The sequence below is a fragment of the Telmatherina bonti genome (assembly GCF_933228915.1).
Source record: "Telmatherina bonti genome assembly, chromosome: 16".
Lineage (NCBI taxonomy): Eukaryota > Metazoa > Chordata > Actinopteri > Atheriniformes > Telmatherinidae > Telmatherina > Telmatherina bonti.
In genome coordinates this window covers 30,966,431-30,985,407 of record NC_136614.1, presented here as the reverse complement: position 1 = coordinate 30,985,407, position 18,977 = coordinate 30,966,431, and the positions used below count along the sequence as shown (strand labels likewise).

Here is an 18,977-nt window from a genome sequence, read left to right as displayed (position 1 = left end):
CAGATGGATGCTGAGGTCTTAAAAGAGATTACCATTCTTTATTCCTGTCTCTGCGATGCTCCTTAAGACTGCAGGAGCCCTGTGACACAGTAGCCCAATTAGGCGTGCTAACTTGCCTTACCTAGCATTAGCCTGGCGTTACCTACTCTCTCCGTTTGTCATGGAGTGGAAGGCTAAATATGAGTCAGCTATTGTGGCATTAACCTGCAATCATGTGCTTTTGTGTCTACTTTAACCATCAGTAGGTTAATCAAATAAGACAGAAAGACAAGTCCTCTGGTGAGCGAAAAATATGGCTGCCTTTTGGTGTGTTAGTGAAACAGGACGGGTCAGGAAGATTTAGGAGAGTTGGGCGGTAGTGATGTATTGTTGCAGAGAAGAGGGAGAAGAGAGGGAAGGGTAGGGGGCTGTGTCAAGTACTAAGTGGTTTATCAGTAGCAGAATCCCACGTCCCTTACCCCCCAACTCACACATACAGCAAGACTAGGGTCAACTCGTGCTGTTTGCTCTTTGGCAGACCAGAAGTCTTTGGAGCAGATTAAGGGCCTCTGGCAATGGACGCACCTGTGCATGTATATACACACACCCACGCACATCCACGTGCTGGCAGTCTAGTCCAAGTCTTATGGGTGTCATTCATCATTTGTAAGATTTCCACTTCCTGTCAAGCTGATCCAGATTCAGTGTGAGCATGTGCTGGGCCTGTCAGTGCTAAAGAAAATCAGTTTTAATGAGGTAAAACTTAAAAATGCTAACTGGAAACTTTAACATTATTGTTTAGAAAGAGAAACTAAGTTTTCTTGTTTTACCTAACCTACACTAGCATACTGTTTGTAATGATGGAGTCTGCTGTGATTACTTGCTTATTTAGAGGCTTTTGTCCAGTGTGATATTAGCTACATTTTCATGGGAGTTTTAATTCCTGTTTAATTCTGAATAAAAGGTAATTCTGCTTTAAACAGATGAAAAATGACCATGTAAACAGTTAATTCCTAATGCAAATTTCTATTCGGAATTGTTATTACTATTTCATACCATTATACTTTATAAAATATATATTATACTGTATATATTAATATAAAATTGGGTCCTCAGGAACCCCTGACCTGCGAGGTTTACAGGTAACCTTACTTGAACCCACCTCAAATGAATGGCTTATTAGCAGACTAGTAAGTAGTTTAATCTGAATCAGGTTTGCTGAAGTTGGAAGGAACTAAAACATGCAAGGGCAGAAGTTCCCGAGGTCCAGGATTGAGAAACTCGGTAATAAAGTAACATGCTGGATAGTTTGCTGCTTTACAAGCTAATATTAAACTTGCCATTGCTCCATTGTTTTACTTACAGTGAATGAGCTAGGTCAAGGGGAAGGATCTCTATTTTCAGTCCTGATCAGTTGCTGAGCCATATTATCATCTTTTTTTTTCTGCTTCCGGATTTCTTCTTTCTTCAAATTTGTTTGTATTTTTGCAGCCTTTTTGTTGTTTTTAACGCTTTCTTTCATGCAAAACACTTTGAATTGTTTTCTACATGAAACACGCTTTGCAAATAAAGTTAGTCAGTGGTTGTTTTAGGATTGTCATCCCAAGTGAGCAGCTGTTGCTACTACTTGATGATGTTCAGTCTGTCAGGTCAGCTTGAGTAAAGTGTAGTGTAAAAGCAAAGAAAGAAAGATTCAAAATCTGTCAATTTTGAGTCTGTAGATTAGTATAATATGAAACCTTCAAAATTAATTGTATAGTCTGACCTGCTGGTATGCTTCTCATCTTATCACAGTCATTTAAAACTAAATTTCAGTATCTATTTTGGGCAGTGATGTCCAATCTATAAACAGAGCATTTAAAAAACTTTTCGGTGGTATAAAAGTGTCTTTTTTCTGTATTTTGTGGAGCCTGACATACATGTGTCTTTACAAACCACATAAGTGGACATATTCCTTTAATCCAAGCTTTAATAGGTTGGGGATTTGGTGGTGTCTTTGAAGAGGACAGATAGCCGGCCCTCCCCCCTGCTCCAGCTCCAGCTTCATGAGATGGGACTATTAACACTACTGGAAAAAGAGGGGGGGGCTTCACATGTGGCTTTGAAGAGACCTCTGGCTGAAGACGGGAACATCAAAGCACTTTTCAAAGACATTTTCTATCCCTTTTCCACTGAAAGAAAAATATAAAATATGCCTGGCATGGATGGTGGTCCTGTCTCTCTGGTACTCTTACATAATCTTTAAAAAATTTAAGAGGTATTTGAGTTTTAATTATTTACTTCCTAAATTTGTGTTAACTGAAAAAAAAAAACAAAAAAAAACAGTGATATAGCATCAATTATGGACCTCATCACAGAAGATGCTGGAATGTTATTAGCTTGAGATTTGTATCAGAAAAATCAGAAGACAAAGACAGATTTTATAGTTTCATAACATCTGTTTATGACTGCAACAAAGCAACATTAGCGCCGAAAGGTATAAGGATAACAATGACATATTCCTTTTATATTGTCAGCTAAATAATTTTTTTTTCTTTTTGTCATTTTGATAAGACTGAAAAGGAAAAAGCCCCAAATGAAATGTTTTCAAAACCCTTCAAACTTAGTACTTTGTGTAAAAAGCCAAAAGTCTTTCGATTCTTGTTTGAGAGAATTCATCATTGCAAAGGTCTTTCAGTTCTGTAAGACTCATTGGCCATTTTGCGTACACGGCTCTTTTGAGGTATATCCTAACATCGTTAAAGATGCATATGTCATGAGACTGTGAGGACTGCAGTAAAACATCCAGCTTGTGCCTCTTAAGGTCATCCATTGTTGTTTTTGAGGTGAGTTTTTGATTAGGATTTGCTCCAATGTAATTTAATTCATCCTCCCATCACCACGCCATTTACTGCCACACAACCCCAAACCATGATTGCTCCACCACCATGCTTTACTGTTGGACTGGTGCTGTTTAGCTCATTGCATTAAAAGAGTGGTAGTTTAACCTCAGCGATCCACAGGACCTGGATCCAAAATGCATCTGGCTTGTTTAGATAATCTTTTGGAATTGTCTGACACAGAATTTGTGGTGAGGATGCAAAAGTTCTCTTCTAAAGTCAGGTGTTGTGTTGCACATTGAAGCACAGCTCCAGAGTGATAAATCCTCCTTTGCAGTCAGACGAGGGTTTTGATTTGCCTTTACTAACAATCCCCCATGAAAGATTTCTCCTCTCTGAAACCTTTCTTGGTCTTCCAGACATTACTGTAACATCCACTGTTCCTGTTAACCGCCTTTACTTCATCACCTTGCTAACTGAGGAAATGGTTACCTGGAAGCGGTTTACAGCTGCTTAGAGGAAGCCATGGCTGCTGATTGTTGGAACAAAGTTGGAGGACTCTGAGTATTTATAAAGCTTTAAAGTATGCATCACCTGAACTTTGTTGACTGAACAAGATATGACACAGGCTAGTTAATGTTGGAGAGCTCATATTCTGGGTTCCAGCAGTTGCAGGATGCTGCTCTATTACTTTATTTCTAGTTTTCTGAGCTTTCTACAGTGTTATAGCGTTGAATACTCATCGGACGTATGAGCGGCGTCGTTTTTTATCACCTAAATGCATGTTAAGTTAAGAGTTTTCCAGCACTCTCTATTTTCGGTTTCCATGGTGACAAAAACCATTGTTTTCAGAGAGGTTTTTCTACTTCGAAATTTTAGTGACGTCCCGGGGGAGGTACCCAGTGATTGGTCATTTTCTCAAGGTTGTGCATGTTCACGAGAAGAAAGCCACGCCCACCTTTACTGCTTAATAGATCTACTAGCAGTTGACCAATCAGACGCAGGACAGAGGGCGGAGCTTTCTCTGTGTGCTTGTTTCTGGCAGAGGCTGATCTGAGAGGATCAATACAAGATGAATAAAGGGGTTTGTGAAAATTGCTTAATTATTTCTTGCCCTTCTGGACTTGCATATTAAAATAAATTAGACTGAAATGTGATTAATAGAACCACTTTAAAGTGTAATAAAACAAACAAAAATAAGACACCAATGTTGCCTAAAATGTTGAAAAAGATGTTTCACATCTAAGATCATGTCTTAGCAGTAATTTAATCTTTTACATGACCAACTCTAACTGAAACAACTGAGGTGCCAAAACCTTTGCCTGGCTCTATAAACAGCTTGCTGAGAAGTTTAAACGTCCTTCTCTTATTAGCGTCAGTATCTGCATTAGTCAGCGTTTGTCCATGAGCCGGGAGGAAGGAGTGTAGGTGTGTGTGGCTGTGTTGGATGTTAGTTTATTATTCCAAACAGAGCTATGTTTGCATCATAGCACAGAAATAGCAGCAGCTCAGTTTAGAAACCTGCTACATTCAGAGTGCGAGTTAGACATCATCCCTCCCTTAACTGGTCATATTTCTATTCTGCTGCTTGTATTGTTGTATGTTTGCTTTTTACACTCTATAGAATATTGTCTGCTGTAGCAGGTGCACTGAGGCGTGTTGCAGTTCAGTGTGCTGATAAGAGGTGCTCAGACACAGGACCCCGACATGGTTATGCCCTCGAGGGAAATCACTGGAATGGTCAGACAAGGACAGAGTCTATATTTAGTCCTGATGGCGGGACACAGTGATGTCTCTGTTTCATGCCAGGTCAGGCCTGTCATCACTGGGGTTGTTGGGATTTTAAAACTGCACACGTTACGACACCCACCATGGACGCAGGTCTTTACCTGGTTTTTTTACTGAAACTCCCATTGAGAGATCTACAATGGTACATTCAGACTTCCATGTTCGATTAAAGCTCCGCTGCTGAACTTTGGCAGAATTTTCCACTGAGGCGCTTCCTAACAACGATCGATTCAGCTTGCATCCTGTTGCTTCTCTCCATTCAGTTAAAGTCAGTTTGATGCTGACTCTTGTCTGATCTGTTGCTTGAAAGAAAATGGCCAGTGTGTTGATATCCATTTACTAGAGTGTGACGTGGTGCTGTTAAACTGTAAAGTCATGGGACGGGGGGAAGAAGTTGCAAAGTGTAATTTCTTAGCCTTGGGTTGCTGCAAGGCAACGATAGCTTCAGGAAAGTACATAATAAATGTCACCGTGCCTTCAACAGGAGTGGGAAACAGAGTTTTAAAGTTAAGTTATGTAGTGTTGCTACAGGAAAACACTGATAGTTCATCACAAGTCACATGTGAGTGACTTCCTATTAAACATCCTGGAAGACTTCCTGCACCTCCGTCCCTGTAAACAAATTCTCAGTGCATGATGGAGACCTGGAAGTTCACGTTTTCACCATTTAGAAAGCATGTGAAGAGGTTTTTATCAAGGAAATCTGTGAGATTTGTATTCTGGGCTTGAAAGTGACCACACGCTCATTTAAACCTTTAGACAAAATGGTTTAGTGGTCTTCAAGAATAGTTTTCCAGACCTTTGGATGTTTCTACCTTTTGCTGTTTTCTATCCAGATGATCCCACATTTCTTCAGTAATGTTGAGGTCTGAAATGAGTAGCGCTGAGATCTGAGGAGGATTCATCCCCATTACACTTGTTCCTACTGATGCTCAGTCCAGGTCTCATGTCATGTGGCTTAATTCAGCCTTTTCTCCCTGTTTCCTTCCTTTAGAATGGCCCTGTAGAAAAAGTTAATGGTAAATAGACTTATACTTATATAGCTCTTTTCAAGTCATATTGACCAGACTACATGGTACATTTAGGGCTGGGTGGTACGACCAAAGTCTCATATCCCGATATCGCTCATTTTATATCCCCCTAACGATATGGATAACCATGTAAAACTTTTTGTGTAATGTTGTGTCAGTCATCAGTTATGTGTCAGATGTGCAACAGCAGCAGTGATCTTCCATCTGCAGGAACTCTGGCCGTATGACGTTTCATGGGTAAAAGCCTGTTGCAGCGTTTGGTCTGGAGTTTATTGTGAGCTTTCACCTCCACTTGACGCTGCTTTTGCAGCTTTTGCTTGTTGACTCTATTCTTTATTCTGTATTCTTTATCCTGATTCCTGCTCAGTTGATAAAATGAGTTAGTTGTGTCGGAGTCTGTTGTTGGGACTGTGAGCTAGTCTGTTGTCGGTTCCACGTCGGTGTTTTTATATCCAAACCGCATCCATGAGACAGAAATTTCCCTCTTTTATGAACAAGCTGATCAGTTTGGGTTGGCTGGTCATCTTTTAGTGAATTATCCTGCTCTGATAAGTCTGCTACCGTCTTCTCCATTGCTGTGTGCATGCCGTAAAGCGTATCTTGACGTAAAATTCTGCAGTAAAGCACCAAAACATGTAAATGACAGAGCCTCGTATGAAACGATAGACATTTTCTATTGTCCAAAGGACATATATCGTCATATCGCCCAGCCCTACGCTCTTGTGACTTCTGTTGGTATAGCACCATTTGGACAGCTAAGCCCCATGAAAACAGACCAAATACACACAGAACTATCACAGGAGATGGACAAAACTGTCCTTCTGTCTGCTTCTTCTGTGTTTAACATAAATGGTCCTTGACCATTAGGGGAAAAAATGCAATAAAGCTGCAATTGTTTGCATCAATGACTCTAAATGACGTAAAATACTGCAGTAAATCACCAAAATGCGGCGTAAATGATCGAGCCTCATATGAAACGACAGACATTCTCTATCGTCCAAACGATATATATCATTGTCGCCCTGCCCTACATTCACCCATTCACACACACACACACACACACACACACACACACACACACACACACACACACACACACACACACACACACACACACACACACGCCTCATATCAGATGAAGCTTCAAACTGTAGATGTATCAGCTGAAATATATCTCTCAGCATCACTGTCAGGTTGGAAAACCATCACTTTCAAATCTTGTTTATCTGTATTTAATCGCTGACTGTAACTTTGTTTCCTTTGATTTATTTAAAGGGTTCACTGCACACCATGTTGAGATATGCCAAGTCTTCAGCTAATAGCTCTTTTGGAATCACCTTGTTGCTGCAGAAATCCTTTTTTTTCCCCTTTAAACTGTGTTACCTTTTGCATTTTCACTGAAATTCACTGAAAGGAAATGGAACAAATGATGTCTTTGTGACAGGGTGTTAGGAACAAAGAGTTCAGCGTCATGTGTTTTTCTTAAGCTTCAGTGATTCATAGGTCAGTATTCACAAAGACTGAGCAGAAAATGAGTGAAAAAGCCAAAGAAAAACTTTACAAAGAGCTTCAGAAATCCCTGAGAACTGCTATTCAAGACTACTTCAAAAGATGAAAAGAAAGTTTGACTCACTGGAAGCAAAATATAAAGAAATGAGGCCTGGATCAGGACTTTTTTTTTTTTATTGTGCTCAAACTTAAATTCATCACAATGATGACTTAGAGCTTCCTGTTCTCTATCGAAAAGTTCACCGAATATCTTATGACCAACAGTAAACCAGTTAAATCAATAAAATGACTCAGTTTAAAGGAACATACATAACCTTCTGTTTGTGCTTTGCATGTTTTCCAGCCTCTCTGATTATCTAGTTTGTTTATAAAAATGTAATTTGTCGGGGAAAGTGGCTGATGGATGTTGGGAAAGTCTACTTGTTTAAGGTAGCAGACCAGAAAAACTCCTCCTGCTTTGAATAAGGATTAATTCTGCTGACTAGAATCAAGCCACAGTATGTATCTGTAATATAAACACTGTCAGCAGCAGTAATGCAGAACAGATGCAGGGTGAGAAAAATCTACAGTGGCCACATCCGTAAAAGAATGCGTTGTCAGGAACACCAAGCCTCCTCCTCTTCTTCTTCCTCCTCTTCCTCTGTTCCCTCAGATATAGTAGGAAAAAAAAGGAATAAGGGAGTACCTCTGCTTCAGGACACAAGGTCTTATTTTTGGCGAGTGGGAGTGTGTTTGTGTGCTGCATATTTTCTCAAACAGAGTGCGTGTTTGTTGTCAAGCTTTATGTGCAGCTAATTCCCACAACACAGACCAGCTATTTTCACTGTTTATTCTTTCTTGTGGTCAATTAGGAGTTGACATGCTGCTTGACAAATGAGCAGGAGGAAATTACACTTAATCGAATCAGAAATGGATCTAAATGAATAAACACAAGGTTTACAGGGAAATTAAGAGAGTTACCCCCTCCCCTCCTTCTTAAAGTTATGTAACCTCATTTGATGATAATTGATTGGAGTTCACTGTAATATGAGGTGAGGAGTGCGACTGTGTCTTTTGGATGTCTTATTGCATATTGTTTTGATTGGACGATCGTCTTGTTTTCTTCAGGAACCGCTTACTCAGTTTGTCTTTTATTCCTCCCTTTATGCCCCCCCACCTCCTTTTTCTTACAGGGACATTAAGCCTGACAACATTCTGCTGGATATGAATGGCCACATCCGCCTGGCCGACTTCGGCTCCTGCCTCAAACTCATGGAGGATGGGACTGTAAGTTTTTACCACACTACTGCTGTTGCTCCCTTTGGTCCAAAGCAAACATACCAGAGTTTTACTAACCCCCCCTTGTCCAGCCCCTCGGGGGTCTCCTAAGAGGACTGTGTGGTTTAGCTGTTTGGCTGTGTCTGCAGGCTGTGGCTCCTGATGTTGCACATCAGGATTATGACAGGAAGAGATGAAAGATCAAAGAAGTTCTTGAATGTTAATGAAGAGATTGAATGACATTGTAAAGCTTGTAAAATGGAGAAATGATGGCGAGTTCTGTTCTGTTCTGTTCCACGGCTAGGTGCAGTCCTCAGTGGCGGTGGGAACTCCAGACTACATTTCCCCCGAGATCCTCCAGGCAATGGAAGACGGGAAAGGCAAGTACGGACCTGAATGCGACTGGTGGTCCCTGGGCGTCTGCATGTATGAAATGCTGTACGGCGAGACCCCTTTTTATGCAGAATCCCTGGTAGAAACCTACGGGAAGATTATGAACCACAAGGTGAGGATGTGGCAGTGATAAAACCCATTAAAAAAACTCTTCATTTCACTGTTAACGTTCGTTTTATTTGACAAATGCTTTGCGCAGGAGCGATTCCAGTTCCCGCAGCAGATTACAGACGTGTCGGAGGATGCAAAGGACCTGATTCGTCGGCTCATTTGCAGTCGAGAGCACAGATTGGGACAAAACGGCATTGAGGACTTCAAGCAGCATCCATTTTTTACTGGTACAGACTGAGATTTATCTTTACATGTTAGAAAATGCAGTATTTTTTTTCCTGTATAAACACAGAATGAAGCTGCTTTTCACCTGCAGGATTGTATCAGTAATTTATCCAAATGATCTAAACAAAGTTGTCTGAAGGGTTGATTTAGATTTTAGGCCCTGCTTTGAGCAGATGTCACAGCTGCTCTTTTGTTTGCAAATTAATAAATAAAATCTTTAACTTGTTTTAATGTCTTTTAGGCATTGATTGGGAAAACATTCTCACATGTGAGGCTCCTTACATCCCAGAAGTCAGCAGTCCCACAGATACCTCCAACTTTGATGTGGATGACGACTGTCTAAAGAACTCGGTAGGGCTTTATGAGACGTATTTGACATCTTTTCATGAATTAAACAAATTTACACGAGAAAAACATTAAATATCATCTGCATTATGCACTGGTTTCACTGGTTTTAGAGTGTGAGTGAGCAACGTCTTCCATAGCTTGTCATAGGAGATCTGCTGCGCTTCTTTCAACTACTGTCTAGACTAAACTTTGGACACAAATTACACCTAAAATAAGTATTATTACAATCTTCAAGGTAATGCAGTTAAATAACATGGGGGATCCCAGTGGGAACTGTATGCTAAAATGGTTAGATTTCTTTTTTCCACTATGTTGCCATTGACTGCCAGTACCGATCCTCTTTTAGAATTTAGTTCCTTTTATTTATTTGTTGACTGGGACCAGCTTGCTTAAACACCGATGATCACGTACGGGAAAGAAAAAGACGCAGCCAAGAGCTTACACTAGCACACATCTCAGTCTGAACTCAGACTACCACACACTGATCTGATGACACCTAACTTGGAATAAACACATCCTAGCTGAGAGCTTACACTAGTGCACATCTCAGTCTGAACTCAGACTACCACACACTGATCTAATAACACCTAACTGGGAATAGACACATGCTAGCTGAGAGCTTACACTAGTGCACATCTCAGTCTGAACTCAGACTACCACACACTGATCTGATGACACCTAACTTGGAATAAACACATCCTAGCTGAGAGCTTACACTAGTGCACATCTCAGTCTGAACTCAGACTACCACACACTGATCTAATAACACCTAACTGGGAATAGGCACATGCTAGCTGAGAGTTTACACTAGCACACATCTCAGTCTGAACTCAGACTACCACACACTGATCTAATAACACCTAACTGGGAATAGACACATGCTAGCTGAGAGCTTACACTAGCACACATCTCAGTCTGAACTCAGACTACCACACACTGATCTAATAACACCTAACTGGGAATAGACAAATGCTAGCTGACAAGCTAATGCACATAAAAAATGGTGTAATTCCTGTGTCATGTTCTGCCTCACTGGTTTTATCAGCTGATGTTGCTGATGCGGATTACTTTTACCCAAGTCAGAGGAAGTTGGATTCAACTATTTAAAAAAACAAGTTAGAAGTTGGATGTGACAGTGGAATATTGACTCCAATAGGTTTATAGTCCTTTTTGGGGGGATATATTTCACCTTTTCTTCTGTCAGACAAGGTTATAGGTAGTAGATGCTTGTTTTTACCTTGACATGTTTTGACTGGTGTCTGTAATCCTCACAAGCATCATCAGACTGTTGTGAAATGTCAGTTATCAGCTGTTTTTACGAGACATGGTCAACCCCAACCCTTTGGACAGAATATTTAGGGATGAACCTGAATGATGGCCGATACAGATATGAATCGTATCATTTTGGCAGATAAAAGTTAACACTAGCAGTGCTAACTTCCTGTTATTGTGAACTTCTGGATGGTGGTTTTTCAGATGACACATCAAATTGTTGGTGTTGAATGTTTGATGCATCATCCTCCTCATATTACTTCAGCAGTACATTTTACTTTTTCAGTATTTTCTTTTGGCACTTGAAAAACGACCACATCGCTGACATTGCTTCACATGCCCAAACAAATACCACATGTCCCTCCCAGAACCCACCGCCAACTCCTGACACACATACACAAACAGCAGGAAATAAATATTGGTTGTTAGCATTGGCCCAGGTTTTACTTATTGGACTGATTCCGATATATTTAAAAAGAACAAAAAAGGGCTTACGTTTGCCAATATTAACACCGATGTATCATGCATCTTTAGTGTTCTTAGCATCTTTTTATATTCAGCAAATTCCAAAACTCCTGAAAACAATTTGTCATTGATAAAAAAAGCAAAATCTCAGCTTGCCATTTCCGAGGTGGAGGGAATCCAGCGTAGTTTGGATGGCAATTAAGATGGGAAGGCTGGATGTTTCTACTTTGGGCTGGGAGTGTGAGACAGAAATCATCTGCAGATTTAAATTCTTCTGAGGCCCAGGCGTGTGTTTTTGTCTGGCTTTATTCAGATTGTAGTGACGTATGTATTCCTTGATGACGATTTGTTCATTTCTCTTCTTTTTATCCTTTATAGGAGACCATGCCTCCTCCCTCTCACACTGCCTTCTCTGGCCACCACCTCCCCTTTGTGGGCTTCACATATACAAGTAAATGGTAAGTGTTACCAAAGGGAATGGATAAATAGGGAAACTACCCTCCTCTTCTTCCATCACTGCCTAATTTAGTCTATTTGTCATTATCTATTCGTCCACACTTGTTGTTTTCAGTGTGATTTCAGGTGAAAGGAATGAAATGGAGGCAGATTTTTCTGGCAGTCATGTTAAGCAGCCATTAAATGTAAAATGTGAAGATGAGAAACAGAGATGAACAATATCAGCCTGTCATTCATGGCTTTATTTGTAATGAGTCATATTAAGTAGAAGGATTTCCCCTGTGAGTTCACTGTGCAGCCTTGCTGTCAGTCCATCTGAAGAAGAGCAGAAGGACTGAATTAGCTTCCCTCCCTAATAAGGTGATGTTCACGATGTGCCGTAGAACCTCACACTGAAGTGCTGCTCGTGAGAAAGCAACCAAAACCCACTGGCTTCTTCTTATCTCTGCAAGCCTCAGTGATAATGGCGTTTTCCTTTCTTCTTTCTCTCTGTTCCTCATCTCTGTCTCTATTTTTCTCTCCTATCTCCCTCTCCTCTGTTCTTCCATGACCTCTCATCTTTCAGCCCATCTTTATCTCTCTCCTCCACTCTTTTCCCTGCTTCCCCTCATTTTTCTCTGTCTCTCTCACTTCCTTTTGGTCTCTTTTGTCTGCTCTCTTTCATGTTCAAACACATTTTTCACTTCTATAAATAAATTAGCCTTACCATACCATCAGCATATACATAAAAATGTATATATTGTTACTTTTCCCGCTATGTTGCTCTTATGGGGTCTCTTTTTTTCCCTGTCTACTTCCTTAACAGTACTATATCTGACCGTGGTTGCTTGCGACAGCTCACCGTGGAGGCGGGCAAATCAGGGCAGGACCAGCTGGACCTGGACGTCCAGCGCAGCCTAGAGGACAGCCTGGCCACTGAGGCCTACGAGAGACGGATCCGCCGTCTGGAGCAGGAGAAAGTAGAGCTAAGCCGCAAACTGCAAGGTGAGGGAATCTGGTTTGATGCATGTCTCTAAAAATAAACACATTCCTCAAAACACATAGATGTAAAATCAGCACAACCGGTGTTATTACTGGTTACAGAGTCGACTCAGACGGTGCAGGCGCTGCAGCATCCTTCAGGCGAGGCACCGCTTAGCGCTAACAGGGAGGTGGAGATCAGAAGCCTGAAGAGCGAGATTGATATCCTCAAGAAGCAAATTGCAGGTCAGGACTTTGTTTCTGTGTTCATCTTAGACACTAAACAGAAAACAACAGAAACTCTGCGTAAAAGTTTCTCACGTCGATGATATGTTCGTTAAAATGTGAACCTTTAAACATTTTGTCAGACTCGGATCAGCTGGAGAAGCAGCTGGAGGACGTGACGTCGGCTCGGAGGGACTTGGAGGATTCATCTAAACACATCAAGACTCTGGAGAAACAGATGCGGAGTGTCACGCTGGAGAGGGACGACCTACAAAAGGTGCTGCTCCCAACTTTTCAGTTTTTAGTGTCCAAAAAAAATTAAGTATTCGCTTGTATATTAAAGCTACACAGAGCTCGTTTATATCCGATGCGTTTCTGAAACGTAATATTAAAAAAAACGCCGGTCTGCAGTTTTTGTTGAACTTAACTCCACATTAACAGCTATCTGTGTTAGCATTAGCTGCTAATGTGATGCTAATAAGCCTGCAAAATCGACTGCATGTGGTTTTTTTTTTACACTTTGTTGAAACTCTGACTCGGTGCCGCTCGCCATCGTGTTTTCCTTTTGTGTTCTCCTCACGTTGCCAGTGTCCTTTTAACAAGATATCACCGCATCTGCACATGCTCTTTTTACATGCATAGATGTTATAAAACTACCTAAATAAACCAAATAATGATGAGTCTACACACATGAAAACATGGGATTGTTGGTGAGAAATCGAGGTGTTTCTCTTGATAAGATGACGTTATGTTATTAAACATCAGATGTTATCTGACAAAGCTTAGTCAGAGTATGATGTCTACATGATCACTTGAATCATCTGATAACTCCAGAATTTAGACTATGATCAGATTTTTGCTGTGCATGTAGACACAGATAACAAAACTTGCTTATTGGCCAATTGCAGCCCAGTATTTTATGCCTCCCACACTATTAAGTAAACATTTAACTAAAAAATGGTTTACATGTTCATATTGTGGATTTTATATGAGAAATGGGCACAAATGTAATAATTTTGTGGTTTTGTAGACATTATATACAAATAGTTTTCAGTAATGTTTAACCTGTCCCAACTGTCTAAGAACTGACTACTATTTTGTGTATTTATTTGTCATTTTTATGATATATGAAACATATTTTTCAGCCGCCTGTATGCGAGATCTTGTTATTTCGGTCACGACCCACAGCTCATGACCATAGGTGAGGGTAGGAACGTAGATTGACTGGTAAATCGAGAGCTTCGCCTTCTGGCTCAGCTCCTTCTTCACCACGACAGACCAGCGCAGAGTCCACATTACTGCAGACGCCGCACCGATCCGTCTGTCGATCTCACGCTCCATCCTTCCTGCACTCGTGAACAAGACCCCAAGATATTTAAACTCCTCCACTTGAGGCAGGACCTGACTCCCGACCTGGAGAGGGCAAACCACCCTATTCCGGCTGAGGACCATGGTCTCAGATTTGGAGGTGCTGATTCCCATCCCAGCCGCTTCACACTCGGCCGTGAATCGCTCAAGTGAGAGCTGGAGATCACAACCAGATGAAGCCAACAGGACCACGTCATCTGCAAAAAGCAGGGACCCAATCCTGAGGCCACCAAGCCGGATCCCCTCAACCCCTCGGCTGCGCCTAGAAATTCTGTCCATATAAGTTATGAACAGAATCGATGATAAAGGGCAGCCTAGGTGGAGTCCAACCCTCACTGGAAACGAATCCGACTTACTACCGGCAATGCGGACCAAGCTCTGACACCTGTCGTACAGGGACCGGACAGCTCGTACAAGGGGGTCCGGTACCCCATACTCCCAGAGTAACCCTCACAGGAGCCCCCGGGGGACACGGTCGAATGCCTTCTCCAAGTCCACAAAGCACATCTAGACTGGTTGGGCAAACTCCCATGCCCCCTCCAGGACCCCAAAGAGGGTATAGAGCTGGTCTACTGTTCCGCGACCAGGACAAAAACCGCACTGCTCCTCCTCAATCTGGGATTTGACTATCCAGCGGACCCTCCTCTCCAGGACCCCTGAATAGACCTTCCCAGGGAGGCTGAGGAGTGTGATTCCCCTGTAATTGGAACACACCCTCCGGTCCCCCTTCTTAAAAAGGAGGACCACCACCCCAGTCTGCCAATCCAGCGGTACTGCCCCCGATGTCCACGCGATGCTGCAGAGGCGTGTCAGCCAGGACAGCCCCACAGCATCCAGAGCCTTAAGGAACTCCAGGCGGATCTCATCCACCCCCCGGGGCCTTTCCGCCGAGGAGCTTTTTGACCACCTCAGCAACTTCAGCCCCAGAGATAGGAGAGTCCCCCCCTGAGTCCCCCAGCTCTGCTTTCTCATCGGAAGACGTGTTGGTAGGATTGAGGAGGTCTTCGAAATACTCTCCCCACTGACCCACAACGTCCCAAGTTGAGGTCAGCAGCTCCCCACCTCCACTGTACACAGTGTTGATGGAGCACTGCTTCCCCCTCCTGAGCCGCCGGATGGTGGACCAGAATCTCCTCGAAGCCGTCCGGAAGTCTTTCTCATGGCCTCGACGAACTCCTCCCATGCCCGAATTTTTGCCTTGGCGACAGCCGAAGCCGCATGCCGCTTAGCCTGTCGGTACCCATCAGCTGCCTCCGGAGTCCCACACGCCAAGAAGGCCCGATAGGACTCCCACTCTTCAGCTTTACACTGAAGGTGGGAGTTGAAGCTCGCTCTGACTGGGGACTCAGCCAGATGTTCCCAGCAGCCCCTTACAACACATTTGGGCCTGCCAGATCTGACCGACTTCCTTCCCCACCATCTGAGCCAACTCACCACCTGACAGTTGACAGCTCCGCCCCTCTCTTCACCTGAGTGTCCAAGGCATGTGGCCGCAGGTCCGACGATACGACTACAAAATCGATCATCAAACTGCGGCCCAGGGAATCCTGATGCCAGGTGTACATATGGACACTCTTATGTTGGAACATGGTGTTCGTTATGGACAATCCATGACGAGCACAGAAGTCCAATAACAAAACACCATTTTGGTTCAGAGGGGGGGGGGGCCATGCCTCCCAATCACTCCTCTCCAAGTCTCACTGTCATTGCCCACGTGAGCATTGAAGTCCCCAACAGAACTATGGAGTCCCCAGATGGAGCACCCTCCAGCACTCCCTCCAAGGACTCCAGAAAGGGTGGGTACTCTGAACTGCTGTTCGGTGCATAAGCACAGACAACAGTCAGGACCCGTCCCCCCACCCGAAGGCAGAGGGAAACTACCCTTTCATCCACTGGGGTAAACCCCAACGTGCAGGCACCAAGCTGGGGGCCGATGAGAATGCCCACACCTGCTCAGCGCCTCCCACCATGAGCAACTCCAGAGTGGAAGAAAGTCCAGCCCCTCTCGAGGGTACTGGTTCCAGAGCCCAAGCCATGCGTCGAGGTGAGTCCTTCCCCACCAGAGAGGTGACATTCCACATCTCTAGAGCCAGTTTCTGCAGCCAGGGATCGGACCGTCAGGGTCCCGGCCCCTTGCTGCCGCCCAGCTCACACTGCACCCGACCCCTACGGCTCCTCCCGCAGATGGTGAGCCCACGGGAGGTGGGGCCCATGTAACCCTTTTGGGCTGAGCCCGACCGGGCCCCATGGGCAAAGGCCCGGCCACCAGACGCTCGCTCTCGTACCCCACCTCCAGGCCTGGCTCCAGAAGGGGGTCCCGGTAACCCGTGTCCGGGCAAGGGAACATTTATGCCCAGGTTTGTCGTCGTCATAGGGGTCGATGAGCCACGTTTGGTCTGGTCCCTTCCCTAGACACCTGTTTGCCATGGGTGACCCTACCAGGGGCATAAAGCCCCAGACAACATAGCTGCTAGGATCTTCGGCACGCACAAACCCCTCTACCATGATAAGGTGACGGCTCAGGGAGGTTGTATACAGGCGGCTGAAATGGGTTTCCTCCACAGGGTGGCTGGGCTCTCCCTTAGAGATAGGGTGAGGAGCTCGGTCATCCGGGAGGGGCTCAGAGTAGAGCCGCTGCTCCTCCGCATCGAGAGGAACCAGTTGGGGTGGCTCGGGCATCTGGTTAGAATGCCTCCTGGACGCCTCCCTGGTGAGGTGTTCCAGGCACATCCCTCTGGGAGGAGACCCCGGGGAAGACCCAGGACACGCTGGAGGGATTATATCTCTCAACTGGCCTGGGAACGCCTCGGGATCCCCCCCGCAGAGTTGGCAAATGGGGCTGGGGAGAGAGAAGTCTGGACTTCCCTGCTTAGGCTGCTGCCCCCGCGACCCAACCCCTGATAAGCGGCACGAAGACGAGATGAAACATATTTTATTGTATGTACTGTAGACCAGGAGTCCCCAACTGCAGTCCTCGAGAGGTACCATCTTGCAGGTTTTAGTGTCTTTCTGCTGCAGCATACCTGAGTCAAATAAATGGCTCATTTACAGGCAGGTGCAGAAGATGACAGCAAGTTGTTGAACCTTTTCATTGGTATCAATTCAAGTGTTTTAACATTAGTGTATCGCCCACCTGGACCTTACTTAGAGTTTCTGACGGACTTCTCAGATCTCTTGTCTGAGTTAGTGCTGACTACTGATAGTCATTGTACTAGGTGATTTTAATATTCATGTTGACGATGAAAAAGAAAGTTTAAACATTTCCTTTAGCTCTATTCTAAACTCAATTAGGTTTTCACAAAATGTCCATGGAGCCACTCACTCTCATGGCCATACTCTTGATCTTGTTCTAACATATGGTATTGAGAATGATAAGCTCAAAGTTTTTACTTAAAACCCTGTCTTGTCCGATCACTTCCTATTAACCTTTGAATTCACTTTATTTGATTACTCACTGACCAAAAATAAACTCTACTATAGTAGATGTGTATCAGACAATATTATTACAAAATTTAAACAATCAGTTGAATAATTTTTTCCCCTTTTTTTTCTTATCAAGTGTGTCTTACCTGGTCAACACTAAAACCTGCAGGATGGTAGCTCTATAGGACTGGAGTAGGTGACTCCTGATGTGGATGATGGATCGTAACTCTAAAATGTGATGCCCTCATATGTGTATGTAGACGTGCTGGGGTTAAAAGCAACGTTTGCATTTTTGTCTCCTCTGATCAGGATTTCGTGGAGGCCAATGAGAAGCTGAAGTCTCAGTCAAAGGAGCTGAAAGAAGCTCACAGCCAGAGAAAACTGGCTATGCAAGAGTTTTCTGAGCTCAACGAGAGACTTTCCGACCTCAGGTAGAATCACATCTCTGCGTTACACCTCCAACCCAAGACAACTGCTTCTACTCCCTGATAGTCACATCTGATATGATTTAATCCTCAGACTGTATGTAGGACTCTAAATGTGTGAGACTGGCCTCATATTTATCAATAGTAATAAATGCATCATTTATAATCCATCGGATTCGTCCACACAGGTCTTCAAAGCAACGCCTCGCTCGCCAGCTGCGCGACAAGGAGGAGGAGATGGAGAGCCAGAGTCAAAAGGTTGAGGCTCTCCGTCTTGAGGTGCGAAAGGCTGAGAGGGCCAAGAAGGAGGTAGAGTAGACTCCCTGTGGTTGGTAGCACACCCTGTTCTGTCCACATCCGCTGGTTGGTACACAAATCACGCTACTCCCGTGTCTTCCACCTGCATCTCCTCACCATACATGTAGAAATAATGTTGCTGTGGCTTTATTTCACTCACTTTTTCACACATTCTGTTCACAATCGTCAGGGAAACGTGTACTTTAAGAGAAAGTCGGTGGAATAAAGTCACAGAATCAAATGAAAATCTGTGTTTCTCTTGTGTATTAATTGTGTTTATATATGTATAAATAGTCTGCATGTTAGTTTTATTAGATATGTCTGTAGGATACGTGTGTTTAAAGTTTCCTCGTCTTTATGGGTCCATGAGAGGAGAATTTGTTAGACATTTGCTTTTATTCATTATCAGATGGAGGTGCAGGTGGAGGAGCAGGCAGCGGAGGCGCAGAAGGAGAAGAAGCTGCGAGAGCGGAACGAGCAGTACAGCAGACAGCTGGAGGAGGAGCTCGAAGGGCTTAAGGTGAGTTCACAAACACAGTCCAACACCAACTTTACTTCGCTCGGCGTCTTTTAAAGGTGCAGGCCGAGACGATTTGTAGCTTTCTTCCTCTTTACTCCATCCTCCA

General features: G+C 43.6%; 1 protein-coding gene across 4 annotated transcripts in view; it reads left to right on the top strand.

Moving 5' to 3' along the window:
* cdc42bpab (CDC42 binding protein kinase alpha (DMPK-like) b) overlaps positions 1 to 18,977 on the top strand; it is a 107,609-nt gene that overhangs the window by 58,529 nt on the left and 30,103 nt on the right. For all 4 annotated transcript variants that reach the window (XM_079255265.1, XM_079255267.1, XM_079255266.1 and 1 more), the window contains exons 6-16: positions 8,299 to 8,392; positions 8,688 to 8,888; positions 8,976 to 9,114; positions 9,354 to 9,463; positions 11,576 to 11,655; positions 12,459 to 12,637; positions 12,737 to 12,859; positions 12,982 to 13,115; positions 17,939 to 18,060; positions 18,243 to 18,363; positions 18,761 to 18,871. In XM_079255265.1, coding sequence (XP_079111391.1) covers positions 8,299 to 8,392; positions 8,688 to 8,888; positions 8,976 to 9,114; positions 9,354 to 9,463; positions 11,576 to 11,655; positions 12,459 to 12,637; positions 12,737 to 12,859; positions 12,982 to 13,115; positions 17,939 to 18,060; positions 18,243 to 18,363; positions 18,761 to 18,871 — 1,414 coding nt within the window. The remainder of the gene's footprint in view (positions 1 to 8,298; positions 8,393 to 8,687; positions 8,889 to 8,975; positions 9,115 to 9,353; positions 9,464 to 11,575; positions 11,656 to 12,458; positions 12,638 to 12,736; positions 12,860 to 12,981; positions 13,116 to 17,938; positions 18,061 to 18,242; positions 18,364 to 18,760; positions 18,872 to 18,977) is intronic.